Here is an 18,849-nt window from a genome sequence, read left to right on the forward strand (position 1 = left end):
GAAAAGGTTCATTTTGTAATGTCAGTTTGTATCATTTTTCCCGCTAGATTCGCTAGTTCTACTGGCTTATAGTAAAAGAAATTACGTACTTATGAAAAGAAGAATTGTTCTGTTTCCTGGTTTCTTTGGTGTCTCATTAATCAGGCAGTTGTTGATGAGGTCTTACACTCTGTTCACCAGGAAATGGGGCCAGCCTACTTCTGTGTATGAATCCCAAAAGAAAGTACTTAATTTTCTTGTCGAGATGTGTGAGGATGGGTTTTGTAGTTTATACTGTGGTTGAATGGGAAGAAAATAGTAAGAAAAAAATAAAACATTCATATGCCATAAATGAAAACTATTTGGGATAAGCAAATTCATCTTATATTATGTACTTGTGCTTTCTAAACAGCTGTTTTCTTTATTTTCTTGTCCAAAATGCTCATTTCTGATAAAGATTGCTGCTGATTTCTCTAATGAAATAGACATATGGAAATACCCAGATTTGATATAGTTCCTTACGTGGATGCTCTGCTTCTTGGGGACCTTAATGAGAAAAATCATGATTGGTGTGCCAAAGGAGCAGTTCTGTGCAGAGTATGCCCCACAGTTACAGTTCTACAACAGCTTTTTGAAACTGTTTTTATTCTGGATGTAAAATAGCTTGAAGCTAGCTAATTTAAAGACTTTGCAGAAGAACATGAAGCAAATATAACATCAAGCAGACACTACACAACCCTTATATAAATGAGCACACTGTAACAAGACTCAGCAGAATTGCTTGGGAGTGTGCAGTTAATTTTTCATGTGTTGTATCAGCTGCCCTCTCCTGCTGATCTCCTGTAACTTTGATATGTCCAGTGGCTCTGCTGTTTGTACTTAAATGGCAGAGTGTTCAAGTGAAAAGTTCCTCCTTCTTGCAAGGCATGTGCTACAGAACCTAATCACGTTAAATTGATAGGAAATCACGCCTCAGAGTTTATGGGGGTTTTTTTATTCTGTTAACAACAGCACATTCCTTCCTTACATTCCATTCAATGTCATTCATCAATGCCGTGATTTCACAATGTCAAGTTCACAGTCATTTGGTTCCCCAACAGACCTTTGGGAACATACTTAGAATCACAGAATGGTTTAGGTTGGAAGGCACCTTTAGAGGCCATCTAGTCCAACCCCCTGCACTGAGCAGGGACATCTTCAACCAGATCAGGTTGCTCAGAGCCCTGTCCAGCCTCACCTTGAATGTTTCCAGGCACGGGGCATCTGCCACCTCTCCGGGCAACCTGTGCCAGTGTTTCACCACCCTCTTTGCAAAAAATGTCTTCCTTGTGTCTAGTCTGAATCTACCCTCCTTCAGTGTAAAACCATTACCCCTTGTCCTGTTGCAACAGGCCCTGCTAAAAAGCCTATCCCCATCGTTCTTATAAGCCCCTTTTAAGCACTGAAAGGCCACAATAATGTCTCCCCGCAGCCTTCTCTTCTCCAGGCTGAACAACCCCAACTCTCTCAGCCTGTCCTCATAGGAGAGGTGCTCCAGCCCTCGGATAATTTTTGTGACCTCTTCTGGACCTGCTTCACCAGGTCCATGTCTTTCCTGTGCTGAAGGCTCCAGAGCTGGACATCTCATGACCATTCCTCAGCACCAGATGTGACAAAGCGTGCTGCTTCTGAGAGTGTAATTTAAAAGGAGTGCAAATAAGGACAGGAAGCCACGCTCAAGATCTTCACAACTGTACAAATCCATCAGAGGCATTTTTTATTCCTGAGCTATGGGTGTCATTGAGAAGATCAGTGACTTTACTTGTGTGTTTGTCCACCTGTGAGGAGACATATTAAAATCTGTCTATTCATTCAAATCCCTGCTAACAAGTGCGTGACTTTGCTGCAGAAAGGTTGTCGTGGTACTTTATTGTATTGCAGAGTCGAGGGAACTTGATGCAGTGTTGGGCACTGTCTTCCTTCTGATACCCTATTCAGTAAGTGTAGAGCTTCATAGACTCTCTTCTTGAGTACAGAACCTCAGCTTCAGTGGGACAGGCAAATATAACTGCAGATGATCTTAGCTGAAAGATAATGATGATCATGCAATCATGTAGACAGCAGAGTCATACTTTCCTACTTTAGTGTCTATGAGGAAAGTCAACTTGACTCAGACCTTTTACACTTATATTGTCCAGGTGAAAAGTGTGCCTGTAAGTTGTGATCCGTGAACCAGTGGAGTCCCACAGTTTCATTAAACATGCCCACGCTCCTTCTGTGTATCTGACGTCATGCTGCTTTGCACTTCTTCCCACACTCTTCTAAAGCAGAGACCTGTATCTGCAGTTCCTTTGCCTTCTGCCTGGACTGTTTTCTGTGCTTTCTTACAATAAAGACCCCACCCCAGCCCTCCTGAGTAAAGCTTTACAATACTGCTGTACAAACTATGGGGAAATCCTGGTACATGAAAAAAAAATGCCTTTTCCTGAATGCTTCCACTGTTGGAGGATGGTGAATGAATAGGGCCTTCCTGGAGCAGGTGGGGTAAGCTCCATCTGATATCAGTTCTGCTACCTCACCTGTGTCAGGATCCCATCCTGTCTAGGAAGCCACCAGCCTGTCCCCCTGTTCTGAAGGGAGACCGGGTCACTCCTGACCCACTGTTGGAAAGTCTGAAGTGCTGCTAGCATCTGTGTTGAGGATAAGCTGCTCCTGAAGGGAGGGACTCACTGGGACATTTTCAGACTTGTGGCGTTGTTTTGTTCAAGGAATGCCTTTCCAAGGCTATGGGTAGAAAGGGCTCTGTGTAGGTCCTTAGAAAAGGGAGGATTAGAAGGTTACAATTCACCACTGGGATTTTACAAGAAGTTGCATTCATTGCAAAGTTTTTGAAGAGATCTCAGCCTGTGCATGCATTTTTAAGACTGTGTAGTAAAAAAGACCTGAAACAATTGGTCCTGCAACTGTTTGCCCAAAGAGGGAAGGAGGGGAAACATTTACACTTGCAAATGCTGGAGGCAGCTACAGCAACAAGGCGGGCTGGGGGAATGTGACATCCCTGAGCGCATGAGAATGTGCCAGTTATACACGGCCCAGACCACAGTGAGTGTATAAATAGATTATCCCAAGCCTTTTGATCCCAGATGCTTCGAGTGCCCAATGAAATTATTTTCCCTCACCTTCCCTTGCATCATGGCCCAAGATTTCTTCTTTTACTTGGACCTCTCTGAGAGAAGAAAGGAGTGGCCAGAAATGGCTGGCAATGGTGACTGATTCAAGCCACTGCACCCACCCAGCTCCAGGCTGCCAGAGCCAGAATAAAGCTGTTTCAGACCACAGGCCATGCATGAGCCATGCATCACTTAAGACTTGATAGCTTCATATATTTTCTTATAAAAGGGGCTGATGTGGTCAGTTGCTCTGAGCTGACAGTTGCAGTCTTGAGGCTTAAAATTGATGTTGTTTTTGTTTTGCTTTTTGGTTCAAGTTTGCATCGCTTTCCTTTTGTATTGCAGCTGGCCCCAGCAGTGCCTTGGGAGATGACCTCATACTGCAGCATAGAGACTGCAAGCGTGGGTGGGGTGCACTGGAGTCTCCCAAGGTCTCGGGGGCTTTCCAATTAACAGAGAAGATGCCATAGGAACAAAAGCATTGCCACATTCAGGCAGCCGGGGTGGACAGTAGTGAAAACTGAAGCGTCACAGAAACTGCAGTAACGCGTAGGTTCTTTGGCAGTGACCAGCTGGGGGTGAGATGGTCCCAGACCCCTCAGCAATGAAGTAGGCAAAGATAAATGGGAGCAGACATATGAGGATTTGTGATCTCCTGGATTATCTTTGAAGGGAGATTTCAGTCAGTTTGCTTTCAAGCCTGTTCACAGTGCTGGTGGCAAGAGGATTTAATGAGCCCAGTTCTTCTCTTCCTTCCCTCCCACCTTGGGGACTACTTTTCTCTTGCCAACATACATCGTGTGCAACCCATGCACTGAGCCTGATCTGGAGGGGCTGCCAGCCCCTCAAGTGTCTGCTTATTCTTGCGTTGAAGTAATAGTACAGGCACGTTATTAAATATAAATAGACTTGGATAGGAATCTCTTCAGCCATCTTTCTACCTTACATATAAAATATATCAGGGCGTTAGACGCTGATATATGCATTTTTTTTCTTTTTTCTTTTTTTGCTTTCCAAAATGACTTTTAAATTACTTATATTGTCATGCAGATAACGAGAAGGTTCCAAATCATAAATGTCAAAAAAGACACCTCTTTTTCATAACCAAGGTCATTTTCACACTTTTGTTTTACAGCAGGGAAAGAAAGAATATAGGCATATACCTGTGGTACCTTTTACTGATGTTTGTAATGTTGCAGTGCAACAGCTGCAGAGACCTCATTGCTGGCATACTTACAAATGTCTGATTGTAAAACAATAATATGTTGCAGCTGGCATAAACTTGTAGTTTTCAAAGTGGAAAATTGAGTAAAATGATGTCAGCCAGGTGCATTAATGATTAAATCTATGGGGAACCATGAGACTGTGTCTATCACATCATTTTTCATACCAAAGGAAAATGAGTGGTAAAGCTTATCCTACTGTATTAAGTTATTTAAAAATAAACATTTACTTCCATGTTAAATTTTTCACAAATTCAAAAGCCTCCTAATGAGATTAGAAACATATGTAAGTTTAGCAAGGGGTACCTATGTAATCAGGACTGTCTGGTTGTGCCTGTAGATATTACTTAAATTTAAATTAATTTACCCACTGGTACTGTGACCTGGAAGGACAGGCACAGGATGTTTTTGTTTTTAAAGAGTTACTTATAAAGTCCTTTTATTGCTGAGGTTTTTTGTTTTCATAGTTTAACTGCAAAGTGGTCCATAAAGGAGATTACATCTTTTAGCAAATTTAAATCACATAGAAACAAGTTTGCATAGGCCTGGCTAATGAATTTAAAAGGGAAAATGATAGGTCATGTTTGTCTGGTTTCAGTTAAATTTACATTTCTTTCCTGTTCAATAAAAAGGATATAGGTGGTTCTTTTGCATAATATAACTTTGGAAAATGTTTAAGAACAGGAATTGCAGCTCAACATATGCTTTTAGCAAAATAGTAAATATAATTCCAACAGATTTGTATTTGATTTTACACTATTTGTCAAGAAAAGGACATGCCTATTGAGGCTTCAGGTTTAATTATTTTTTCACCATTATCTCTTTGTAGAGATATATTGATAAAGGAAACAGAACATATACCTGGACTGCTGTGAATGGCACTGATTACAGGTAACTCGTTTCTATTGTCTTACTTCTTTGGTGTAGTTAAATGTCCTTTTTCTTTATTTTTCTTAATATTTTAGCATTACATTTTCTACACTAGCTAAGTCAGGACCAGATCATCTTGTGCAGGATTTTCTGGGTTCCTTTACAGCTCAGAATGGTTTCTCTGTCTAAGGACCAGAACCTCAGTCTTTCATCCGACTGTTCAGATTTATCACTAGGGTATTTCAGTATGCAGGGAAAAAAACGTTTTTTATGATATCTGTTAAGAACCTTTCTTTTCCACCTACTTTCTGTGTTACACCATGCTTTGATTCTTAATTTTACAGTTTCTCTTAGATTCCTCCTTTTATTTCATCTTTTCTTTGCATTGTCTCCATGTTCTTGTTTTAATATGGATATTGAAAAGAAGATGCTATCATTTGGTCTATACAAAAAATGTGACAGGCTTTGTGCAAATCTTATTTTAGTCACAGTCATTGCTTATATCATGATTTTGCTGACCTTCACGTCAGATCTTAGGAACAGGAACCATGCTACCGATTATCTCCAAAGTCTGTATCTATTTGTGACATGTTTTAACAAATTAGCCCTCATACTACTTTGATATAAAAATCATGTGGTGAGTGGCAGTAGAAACAAATGAAGTAATGGGTAAAAGCACATCCCTCCTTGAATGCAACATTGGCATATATGTTATTTCAAACTCATTTAAGCACACAGCTCTGTAACATTAGAAGGAATGTAGAAACTTGACATTATCCAAACCAAGTTAAGGTTTGCAAAGTCCCAGAAAAGTTACACTACTCTAGTTCAAAACTAGATGGTACAAATACTGTGTCAAATTTTTACCAAAACAATATTTTTATTGTGATGAATTACAGTAGTCCTCAGCCCAGCTGGTTCCCATTTTCTGTTTGTGTTCTGCACAGGTATACAGCCAAGGAGAATGCAAACATTAATTTATATATAAAACCAAACAAATCAGTTTTGGCAAGAGAATTCAAATGTAGTACACTATTTTTTATTCAGCACCCCATTTTTCTGTTGGACTGCTTCTACATACTCTGTAAGAAAAGAAAGATTTTTATCAGAGTATGCCATCTAGCAATCAGTAAAGAAATACATTTGATTTATATGAATTCTTAGTTCTTACTGAGCTCCCTGGCATGAGATACAGCAATAAATCCATGGAGTCACATTGCAGCAAACCTATTAAACATAAAATTATAGATTTTAATTAGCAATTTCTGCTAGCAGTAACTGTTAATGACAGGTAAACTGCTACTGATTTCCCTAGAGGACAATTGGTAGAAGGCTATCACTAAATATTCAGCAATTTCACTTACATTCTGTTTAAATGGCAAGTGTATCATTAAAGGTCATCTCATTTATGGCTCAATTGTACAACTTTTTTAATGTTACTTTCTGCAGCTATCCATTAGAAACCATCGCAGTTCTACAGTCATGAAATCTGAGTGCAAATATTAAGGATGCGATGTAGGAGATAATACCTCTTTAATGGCTACTCGTACCTCCTGTCCTTTACATATCTTTTTAGAACGGAACTCTTCTACACATGTAGTGAATTTAGTTTCAAAATAAGGACCTATATTTTTTGAACAAAAATAAGTATAATCTAAAAGAAAATACATTGCAGATTCTTTGCAAATCTTAAAATGTTGTTACACAATGATGTTCAAAGGTTTTCAGCGTGGCGTCTGCATGATTCAAGAAAATATATTGTTTTGTTAGTAAAAGGAGACTCTCTCATTACAAGATGCATGCAAATCAGTGCAGTACTACATGCTGGTTTTTGCAGTCAACGATCACTTTGGCATGTGTTGCACTGGGATGCTAAATGTGTTAGAGGGAGATACGAGAAATCATGTATTTTATTCTTTGAAATTATTTGGAAATTCCTTGCTTATCTATTGCAAAGTGCATTATGCCTGAAAGTGTAAATAAGAATGAAAACAAAGACAGTGAACTTCAGGACCAGAATGAACCTACTTATGTCTGTTACAAAGTGTGAGCCTGGTATGTCACTATATGACTATCTCATCTCATCATGATCCAACTTCCAAAATTGTTAACTGCTCTCAAAAAACATAGAAGCTGAAACCAGAAAATGGCCGCAAATAACCTAATTGCTTTACTTCTCTTATTTCTATTGCAGTTTGGCATTGGTATTACCATCATACAGCTTTTATTATATTAAAGCCAAAATAGAAGACCCAATAACTCAAGCCAGATGTAAGTAATACAAAGGTCACCTGGTTTTGTCTACTATTGCCAAGTCTCAGATTCACTTCAAAAAGAAATGTTGAAAATTCATAAATTTTGTGGTATTCAGTGATGTTATGTGTACCCAAAATCTGCAGCAATGATTCTAATCCATTGTAACATCCAAGGTACAAGAAATATTCTATAAAGATAGAATATGTGCAGGTACCCCGGTTCCACTGACAATCCCTTTCCCCTTGCTCTGTGCCTATAGAATCATTGCATTGTGTATCCTCTGTTGCTGTCATTTTAAGGGTCTGGATGATAATGTTTTCATTCTATTAGCTAAATATCATTAAACAGACTATAGTAGTAAAGCATTTTTTTGCTATTTTTACAGTAGTCACAGCTTCACATTTAGCAAATTACCTCTACTGCCTTTAGAAATAGATTAATGTGAAAACGCTGTTTGGCTTGCAGCTAAGTTTTTATTTTGCACTTTACAAAATAGTTCTAGTGGATGTTTTTAATGTATTTTTGGATTAGACTAATTTCAAGCCTTTTACAGATTCTGGAGAGATAATTGGAAATGGTACTTGTGAGTATCCCAAAGCTTTTTGTTTTTTAAGTGCACCTTAACTGTAGTCTAGATCACAGACAAAATAGAACACATCACATCCTTTTAACTTTATCCAAGTGTTACAATAAACTTGAACAAACGTGCGGTTGAATAGAAGGTTGGAAAAACACTATGAATCTCTCTGACAGGCATAGATACTGCTAGTTTAGAGAAAACTTGATTAGCTCTAAATCAGTGTCCTCTACCATCAGCTCCTGCATAGGAAGTAGAATATGGCAATTTTTTAATAACCAGTGATTTATTTTGTAACTTTGTCAAACAGTAAGTAGCTTAAAATCAAAGTTTTAGTGAGTGAATATGGTTCTCTTGATGGATTAGATCATCTGGTTCTGCACTTATAGCAACATAACCTGCAAAACAGACCCTTGAAATAGTCACAGTATATAGAAGGTACTTGAGAAATAATTGAGAAGGACATATTCTTCAGTCTTCAAAGATGTTTGTCTTTTTTCCAGACTACAGCTGTATGTAAATTGAACCTTTGATCTATCTATGCACAATATTTTTATTCAAGGGGCTGGTTGAATAAAATATTGGTTTGTGACCCCTTTTGCTTTACCCTGTTTTTTTCTGTTTCCCTGCTTTCTCTTTCTGATGGATAGTGGCAATCAAAAAGGGCAAGTATATTCTTGTTGCTCGATTTCCTTCTGTTTACTGCAGTTGATATTTTTCACTGCACAATTTCACAGTTCTATTCCTACTGGATATTTGCCTCTGTATTCTTCATCTCAGGGTTTTTCCCATGACCATTTGATACCATAGTGATAGAAAGAAAAAAAAAAAAACAAAAAAAAAAGTGAAGCGTTTTTGTGTGTTCATGCACATTTCAGTATGTTGCTAATATCTAATCCTTCTTTGTCTGGTCCTATCAGTGTTTAGTGAAACCAGCTGTTAAAGCCATTATTTTCAGTAGCATTTAAACTGATGCTTATATGGATGATTTTTTAAACTTTATTGCAGAAACTACTAGAAGCATTTTCCTTCACGTTCTGACAACTCAGTGTCCCAAATATTTCTTTGTATCAGATTGTAATTCTAATGAAAACATCTCATATGTTTTCATGTTGTCATGCTAATGAATTGGCTTCTCTAAGTAAATTGTTAGATACATTATTGTTCCCAGGTGTATGTTGTATATAATAATCAAGTAATTTCTTCCTATACTGTGACATACTGAGAAGTATACTGTATATTAGTAGGAAAGTGTCTCAAAGTAAACATTTATTTCTAAGTTCATGGATGCATGCAAACGCTAGTCAAATATTGTGATAAGAAAAATGATAACAAAAAGCCCAGTTTACTTACTTGGTGTTTACTCTTCATCATTGTAGATTCAGAAACACTGAAGCTTGATCATTTTGATGAAGCTGGCTATACATTTATAGCACCAAGGTTGGTTAATTTCCCAGTAATAAGTATTATTTCAGCAGTAAATAGACATTTGATCAGATTAATGACATTTACAAAGTACAGACTTGACCAATTAAGTTCATTGTGGTAAAAAGTATTAAGCAAAAGAACAGTTATTAAATTAATGTTTTACAAGATCAATCTTCTTGCTAGACTGTGAATAGCATCTTCAGGCTCTGATTCCTTTTATATTAATCAGAGAGCTGTAAAATCTGACATGTCATCATTTATTGTTGGTTTTAATGGAAAACTTATACACATCTGTTCATTTCTTGTGGCTGTGACTTTTAAGATTTTACAACTTTGTACCTTAGCTTCTCATTTGTAACATAGGTACCATACCTTGAGATGTTTTCCAACTCCAATATAAAGTGTTTCAAAGCTCTCTATCACTTAAGTATGAATTAATTTTTGATTCATTAAACAAAAAATGACTGAGTCATTGAAAATTGGTTAAGTTCATGACTTCCTCGTTTCTTCATGTGAAATTGTGTAGCCTTTGTAAATGTATGTTTGCAAGGGAAACATGGTATGATACATAGTTCTTAAAAATTAAGTTCCTTTAAAAGATAGTTATGATAAATAAAAGAAAATAAAGATCAGTTAAGAATTTTTGCATGTCTTATAAATTTCTGTACCCTTTAAATGTCAATGAATAGATTATTTCAATGAATAGATTGATTCATATGTAATAGAGTCTTCTATCTTCAAATGTATTCTCAGCTTAACCGTTTAACTGAATTTTTCTGAAGGACTGAAGTTATTGATAATCAACTGTACCAATTAGCAGTTTCCAGCAAGTCCCTAATTGTTAGGCTGATCTACATGAAAAAAAACTCTTTAATATGGAGCTCTGTTTAAATGTGTGTGTTGGTACAGTAAGGCAAATTCTGCCTGTAGTCTTTCAGGATCATGGTAAAGTAAGTGAAAGGTAATGAAATAGCTTATTCATATGAAATACTTGAACAGACTTCTTTTGTTCCTAAAATTAATTTAGTAACAAAAGCTCATTTAAAAAGAGAACTCTCTGCTTTACTGCTGAATACTCTCTACATTTTAAAGTTGTTTAATGCCACTCACCATCTAATATTTGCCTTCAGAATGCCCAGTGACTTTTATTGTGCTTGCCTGTATTCAGTGAATTGCCCAGTGACATATTGCTTTATTTTATTACATTATATAAAGGACAGTAGTTTACTGTTTATCTGTTTTGCATATGTCAAAACAAAGAGTGTTTATATGCTTATGTGCTGCGTACCCTATTAAAATTACTTTTAAGACTTCTCAGAGGATAGGACCTTGTCCCATAAATCTGGCCTTAGTTGAGCAGGAAGTGACTATGTTTTAAACAGCAGTCAGTGTACTTTAGTTTAACCCAGGAGCAGTCTAAATTCACTGGGTATTTTCTTGTTTACAGACTCTATGGTCTCCTAATTTCATGGCCTACACCAGTCCGTAGGGCTTTTTCTGGGAATCTATGCCCTATCTCATACATGAGGTTTTCTTATAGTTCAGATTTAGGCAGGCACTTGAACACTTTATTTCCTGTAGATGCCTGAAATATTCAATATGGTCAACGTTCAGTATTGACCGTGGCAGTCAATTGATGTAGTAGGTGCCAGTCGCCTCGTTGTAATTGCACAATCTTGCTTGGACTTTAAAACTGCTGAGCCATATTTGTCTGCTTTAGTAGCAAAGGAAACAAATGTGAGAACACTGATGTTTTATTTTTCAGAGAATACTGTAATGATATAAAAAAATCAGAAAACAACACTGAATTTCTGTTAAATTTCAATGAATTTATTGACAGAAACACTCCAAGCAGTCCATCCTGTAAGTATTCCTCTCAATTCACTGAAATTTTATCTTAGGAAAATAGTTACTCATAAATGTGAATGCGTCAAAATGACAACTTTCATGTCCAAATCATGTGGTTTTGATTTTTATTTTCACTGGGTTTTTTTAGTAGAAATACATCTAGTGTTGGGATTTTTTATCCAAGGTAGAGATTGTAAAATTAGTTTACGCTTTTCTGGGTTTAAGAAAGTTTGCAAGGCATTATGCATCTAGTGTTTTCCACACTTCCTCTCAACATTATGTTCTAGCAGCAAATAACCACCAGTTTGTTTTAATACACACCAAATATTTTGAATTGATAGATTTTCTCTTAAGCATATCAGCCAAAGTAAGTCCCAGACAGACTTTAAAATCTTGTGGTGAAATCTTCAGTCTGCTTTCTTGTCTGCTTATATAACCAAAATAAGTAAAGAAAGGGAGCCAAGAACCAAAATAACTGATCACTAGAATAAAAGATAACGTTCTATTGCTGGTTCACAAATTGGTTAAAGAGATCTCACTGGGGCTTGAGTTGTTTAAGACCACAGATTCATGTAACTGCTGCAGTGGTGAGCACTGGGCTGTGGGGAGGTACTCACGTTTTGAAACTGGGCCTTAAACTCTATTTAGAAGAAATAAGAAGTTATGCTTTTGACCAAACAATCAGTAATGCATTAAGCTCTTCTTCTCATGAAAAATTAAATGTTTGCGTTTGTTTGTTTATGCATCCAAGTCAGTTTAGCATTATTAATAATTTATAAACAGTTAGAATTTTTTTTTTTTTGTCTTGCATTCTCCGAGTCTTTTTAACATATTGCTGTCAGGGACCACTGATCAATTTGATAAAATCTCTCTGCTAGACCGTGTAACTGAAGGAATGTGTGCTTAGATATGCGATCTTCTCACAAAAGGCTATTTTTGTGTGCATGTGGGGGTGTTAGTTGTTGTTTATAATAGACTGATCTTATTCATTGACATGTTGCTGACTGAAATTTTACTTGAGTCCCTTGACTCAATTTTTGGAAATGAAAGCATTCACCTCAAATGATTAAACCGGTTAATAAATGAAAATGCTAGTTTCATATTCAGTTATAGAAGTGAATGTCGAGGATGCATTTAGTGGAATTGTAGTATACACTAGGGCTTAGTGACTAATTACGCCAAAAATATTATCAAATTATTGCTATATTTAATTTTTGAATCCACAACAAAATTAACTTTTTTCCTTATTTTTTCTGATAATTAAGTTACATTAAAAATAGCCTCCTGACTAAGTAAACAGTGTTGACTAAAGGAAACAGCAGCTACAGAAATTATCTCAGTTAAAAATGTTTTTCAGAAGGAATAACTAGTAAAATCCCCAAATTGACATAATCTCTATAGTATAAGTTTAATGCCTGTTATATTTTGAGTCACCCCAGACAACTTTAACCTGTTAGAAGTTAGCCAGGAAGTTAAACAACTACCTCTGTTGTTACTAAGGAGACAATAAGAACAATTCACCCTACTTGTCTTCAGCGTCTGCTTTATGTCAGTAAACAAGTCTCACTTTGTGGAGGAGGTGCATGCAGTACAAGAGGATCCTAAACAAAAAATGTTCAGTAAAATATTAGAAGTGTATATTAGATGTAAATACCACTCTGAGAGACATACTTTGATATTTGTATTCAGATAGGATATCAGTTTAGTTTCTATGAAAATGTGGATGAAGCAAGGCCATACAAATTTCATCCTGTGAGCTTTTGTCATTACTTGCAGCTGAAGAAATATTTTTGGAACAGTACCCTAACTTATACTAGATACTACACCATGTCAGTGTGTATGCACATAGGGAAGGTGAGTCTGTGCATTCAATGCAGTTTAACAAGTTTATCTAGCTAAGCCATGTCTACATATCACATGAGACTTACATCAATGTATTAAGATGATATGAGACAGAGCTTCCTTCAGTGAATCAGACCTGATGGCTCTGTGCACCGTGTACTCACACATTCAGGCTTCCGTGGATTTTATCAAAAATCCTTTTTGCTAAAGCTTATGAAGCTTTTAAATACCCCAATACGTGTCCCTATAGATCCGCTTTGTGAAAACAGATTGAAAGAGGGTATGTTTTTTAAAAAAGGTCAATATGAGTTTTCTGGAGTCTGAGACTTAGGGTAAAGCACAGAGCATGTCATGGCTCTCTGTGGAGCAAAACTGAGGAAAAGTTGGGGGGATTTATTTTTATTTTGCCCTAGAAGGACTTTTCAGTCTCCTCAGCAAGGTGGAGCAGCTGGGGTTTGGCAGAATTCAGGGCTGTAGGTTCCAGTCATGGTTCCAACACTGATTTACTATGTGACATTGAAGACCAAGAGTGAGATTTTACCTTTAAGTTATTCAGCTCCAATTTAGCCTTGATGAATTTTCCATAGTGGTAAAATCTGTGTTAAAGTGTGTGCTTGCTTCTGTTGATCAGTCTTAGAACTTTCCCTTGCAAAGTGGTACTAAAAAGATGCTTGAGAAGCACTCACTCCAAGCCACCCTTTCAAAGACATTTAAAAATGTCATATCCATGTAACCTACTAATTAAAAATTAGTTCATTTCCCAGAACCCATTTTAGATGGCAAATAGGGTTTTTTGAGAGGCTGGGACTTAACTGATTTAAATATATTTAAATTGTGGTTGGATTATCTCCATTTTTGTAGCATGGAAGAGTAAGTATAACTAAGAATTAAGTTTTGTTTCATTGCATCACCTGAGATAAAAACTGTCTGAGTGAAAACACGCTCTAAAAATAGGTTAATTTCCAAATTTAACATGAGGGCTTTGCAAAGCTGGGACATGTACCCTTATCACCTTGCTTTTTCATATGACACAAAGATCAGTGTTTTAGGATACAATGACGAAAAAGTTTAAGGGAAGTCAACAGTTTCAGAAAAGTCTGCTTGACAGTAAGTGCTTCATGTAATTTGAAGTTAGGCAGTATGTTTAATAGAAATAGCCCAATTTTTGTGTCTGTAGCATCTTGGCAACTCAGAATTTCATTTTAGCCATTTAATGAAACTCCATGTTATATGGCTTCAGATGACTGTCTTAACTCTTTTTGATAGGTAATACTGATATGGTCATTAGAGTTTTGCTGGATGCAGGCTTTACAAATGACCTTGCCCAAAATTATTGGAGTAAAATGTCTTTGTAAGTATTCTTTTTATTGACTGTGATTTTTCAAAGTTTGATAATCAAGTAACATACATGTTTGTGTATATACAGATATCTTAATGTTTACACAGGATACGTATTTAATGCACAGTTATGCACTTAAATGGCAACCCTTGACACAGGAACTTGTGACAGTTTCAGTCAGTTTTCATTTTAAATCTTATTTTTGTTTACAGTGATGGAGTTGTTGCACAATTTGTTGTTACAGATGGTGGAATTACTAGAGTGTTCCCAAAAAGGTAACAATTATTATGAAATAGTATAATATGATAATTTTGAAACCTGAAGGGGTGGAATGGTAAATAATGGATTGACTGAATGAAAAACAGCTTCTACAGTGTAATCTGTACTGATACCTATGAAATGAATGGAATGTCTTGTTTTTCTTTCATTTTACCTGTGTCACTGCTTGAAACTGATCTGTAGCATTATTTCCATAGCAGGTCCTTGTAATCCAAGTTTTGCATCAGTGTAGAGTAGCAGTAAAAGCTGTGCCCTTGTAGTAGTAGCAGGGCCTTGCTAATCCCTGGTTACTCCTGAGCACTTCTTTGTTTGCCAGGCTGGCAGGCTGCTAATACTGTAAAGCAGTAGGTGATTTTTATTTTTTTTTAGATTAATAAGAGCAGACCAAATGGTCCAGTGACTTCAAGAAAGTAAAATGTGACATTACCAGAGGGCAGAAAGGGAATGCGAAAGTGATCATATAATAAACTAGACACCCCCATCAATGACTGGGAACAGTGAGGGCACCAGTACAGCTATACTGGTAAATGGCAAATCTATTTTCTTAGGTTGTTCTGTCTCCCCAAAATGGGGAAATGGCAATGAATTTTACTCCCAAAATCGGTTTCTTTTCTGTTTTGGTTTTATTAATGATATAAAATCTTTTGGAAATATTTCTTAAGAGATAGCATGTGGTATAAAAGTTTGTTATATTCTTGTAAGTAGTGTGCAGTTATATTTGTCTCGATAAATTTAAAATGATGAGACATGAGAATACTAGGGGGTTTTAAGTTTTTTTTTTAATAATTACACCTGGTAGTTAACCAGTGAAGGCAGACAGTCGGAGGACGATATGAATGAATCTCACATTTCCAAGTGTGAAACATTAAAAAAACCCCAAACCCTGCAGCACAGCTTTAATGAGACTCTAACTGTCTTTTTTTGATCACTATTTTTGTGATTAGGGCAGGAGACGATTGGTTGGAAAATGCTGAAACTTATGAAGTGAGCTTCTATAAACGGAGTTTAGATAATGACAACTATATTTTCACAGCTCCGTACTACAACAGTAAGTCATCACTGTCTTGAAATGTGCTAGCTAGTCCAGTATAGTGTACTTGTGGAAGTTTCCCATACCAGTTGAGGTCACTGACAAAGGATGCAAGGGGACACTTCATGAGGAAACAATCTTGGGACGTCACCCATTATTAAGGAAAAGGTAGCTATGAGGGCACTAAACAAGGAACATCATATCAATAATTCACCATCAACTCTGGTGGTCCTGTATGCTCAGAATTAACAAAGATTAAAACATTTGGCGTACAGGTGTCCGTTTGTCATACTGAAACACTGTTATACAGACATGCTTTGGCAGAACTACTTTCAAAGGAAGGGAAAGAAAGTTGCACTCAGGGACAATAGCACTGACTAAAAAAGCCTTATTTGAGCTGAGTTCTGCATACTTCCTCAGCACAAAAGCTAAATTGGGGAAGCCAGTATAAAGGTCCAGAGTTCACAACTCTGTCCACTGCACCACTGCTTAATTTAAACTTTGCTTTTGAATTCTATTTCAAATGGCTATTATTCACCAAAACTAGTTTTCTGAAATACTGTGATATTCAAAAATTACACATGCACAATAGTAAGTGCCCATTACTAATGTGAGCAGCTTTAACCTTGCGAAGCTCATCTAAAAGCAGATGCTACTGCAAATGACATACTCCTTTCTTAACCATATGGGATCTTTTATTGCTGTTATTTCATACTTATTTATTGCAACTTTTCTCTATAAAATATTAACAAGGTAATTTACTAAATTCCCTGAAGCCTTTGTTGTTCCTCAAAGAGCTCCAGGGAATGTACTTTTAACTTGCTTTTTCATACTAAGCAGTGTTGAAAACAGGCTGAAGTCCCTCAGAGAAGTAATTGTTGGTTAGTGAGTGGTGTCAGTATATCCTGCACTGAAAAATACACAGACGACAGCAGGATAAAATCTTTGGCTCTGATCCTGGTTTTAACAGAACTGCTCACATGTGAAAAGCTATGCAAGGCTCTGTTTGCGGGGGGGGGGGGGGGGGAATAAAGCTGCCGTAACTTCATGAAGCAGTGACACCGTGTACAAAAAGTTAATGAAGAAAGTAAACAAAAGTGTTTCTTAGTCATCCAGATATTTGTACTACAGGTGATAAATGCATGGTACAGCTGGGCCAGTGTGTCTGAATAAGGTTTTTATTGAATCATTCTGAGTATCAGAATAATCATTAATTTCAGTCTAAAAGGGAGAGGCTCTTATATTGCCCTAACCTTTGGTTTTTTTTCTTTCCCCTTCTATACTCTCAGAAAGTGGTGCCAATAGCTATGAAGCAGGTATTATGGTAAGCAAGGCTGTGGAAATAACAATTAATGGGAAGCTTCTGAAACCAGCAGGTAAGATAGAGTGGTGCTGAAAATCTAAATGCACTAGTTATTTAGTTGTTGCTCAACAGTGAATTAGAAATTTAATTGAGATTTCAAAGGAACTTCACTTTATATAACATTCTTTTCTCTGACACTGTTTTAATCTTGCTAGTGGAAATCAAGCCAAAGATCTGGTTGTATTTGAGTAAGAGTGCTTAATTTATTAGTCTCATGAAGGATGTTGGTGGTCAGACAACTGAGCAAAACTCATATTTTATCCTTTTCCAGTTTAATAATTTAGAGGTTATTATAATTTTCCCTTCTTTTTTTAGGATTCTACAGTTACCTTTTTTTTTTTTGTTTTACTAAAAAAGACTTTCATGTATTTCTTGTTAGTTGTTGGAATAAAAATTGACGCAACCAGCTGGATGGAAAATTTCACAAAAACCACAATCAAGAGCCTGGTAAGCAATTGACCAAGTCTTTTTTGAACTTTATTTGCATTTCTCAAAGCTTCAGATGCAAATAGGTCTAATAGCTCTTTGTGCCAGAGTCACACTGATGCGTAGTTGCCAAGTAGTTGTGGTATTTAAATCATCCAAATGCACAAAATAAATCTATGTTGAAATAGGCTGTATTTTGTATGTGTTTTGCTTTAATAATTATAGAACATGGATAAAGACAAAGAAAAATTACATATTCCAGCCAGTAGTCTCCCTACTAAGATTATGCTGTAGCAGTGCATAAAATCTGCAAAAGAATTGGTGAATCTGTTTTTATTTAATACGGAGGAGGGGTAAGCAGTGAACAGTAAGGATATATACTGCAACCAACAGCACAGCATTTTAGCAGAACTTAATGAAATAGGTGCTTAACTTTTAATGCCTCATATCTAATGCTTAGGTGTAAATGGGAAGGAGGAAAGGTTAAATGTACATTAGTAGTACATTGGGAAAGGAGAGGCACAAAATGAAGACAGTTATGGAACAACTGGATGAGGCAATGTTGCTTGGTTCGTCATATATTAAGGGAATCAATAACAGTGTCTGATCGTTTTAGGTATTAGAGCTGTAGTTCAATGGGTAGGCAAATGCATTGCCTAAATGTCAGAACAGTTAAGGACAAAAAGAGAAAGAAAGAGGAATATCTCTGAATTAATTTGAGATGAATGACTGCAGCATTATCTGGTAGTTGTTTTGCTCAGGACATAATGCAAGGAGAGAGTTGTGTGTGTATGTATATGCATATTGCAAGAAAAAGGGAAAAACGTAATAATCAAAGCCATAAAAAGTGGCTGGAAATGGTGGGCTGCTTTGTCACGTGGGTTTCCCGTGCTCTGAGACTGGTGAAACTTTTCATGGACAAAAAAGATACTTGGCAGCATGTTTTCTGGGTTTTCTTTCCATACCCCAAACACATGGAAATGCACATGTTCCTTCTCTTTTACTTTATACTCCCAACACTGACATCCTGACAAGTCCTCCAAACTATTTATCTCTAATATATCGAGCATTCTTAAAAAGGGGAATATATCAGAGACTTTGTGAAAACAGTAGAGGCTGTGCTGCTGATAATTACCGAATACAGGTTGTTCATGAAGATATTTGTGATAAACGACACACTTAAAATTAATTTTGATTAGTACAAAGATATTGAAAATAACTTGGTTTTATGTTGATCGAT

At 36.6% G+C, this 18,849-nt stretch overlaps 1 protein-coding gene across 4 annotated transcripts in view; it reads left to right on the forward strand.

Annotated features, from left to right (window-relative positions):
• CACNA2D1 (calcium voltage-gated channel auxiliary subunit alpha2delta 1) overlaps positions 1-18,849 on the forward strand; it is a 422,362-nt gene that overhangs the window by 379,954 nt on the left and 23,559 nt on the right. For 2 of the 4 annotated variants that reach the window (XM_064443902.1, XM_064443910.1), the window contains exons 21-30: positions 5,181-5,242; positions 7,416-7,492; positions 8,031-8,060; positions 9,434-9,494; positions 11,248-11,345; positions 14,439-14,523; positions 14,724-14,786; positions 15,735-15,838; positions 17,110-17,196; positions 17,563-17,630. In XM_064443902.1, coding sequence (XP_064299972.1) covers positions 5,181-5,242; positions 7,416-7,492; positions 8,031-8,060; positions 9,434-9,494; positions 11,248-11,345; positions 14,439-14,523; positions 14,724-14,786; positions 15,735-15,838; positions 17,110-17,196; positions 17,563-17,630 — 735 coding nt within the window. Of the gene's footprint in view, positions 1-5,180; positions 5,243-7,415; positions 7,493-8,030; positions 8,061-8,704; positions 9,096-9,433; positions 9,495-11,247; positions 11,346-14,438; positions 14,524-14,723; positions 14,787-15,734; positions 15,839-17,109; positions 17,197-17,562; positions 17,631-18,849 lie in introns of those variants that run through there. The other 2 variants (XM_064443918.1, XM_064443928.1) reach the window with 2 other exon arrangements.

This window comes from Phalacrocorax carbo, chromosome 1 (genome assembly GCF_963921805.1).
Source record: "Phalacrocorax carbo chromosome 1, bPhaCar2.1, whole genome shotgun sequence".
NCBI lineage: Eukaryota > Metazoa > Chordata > Aves > Suliformes > Phalacrocoracidae > Phalacrocorax > Phalacrocorax carbo.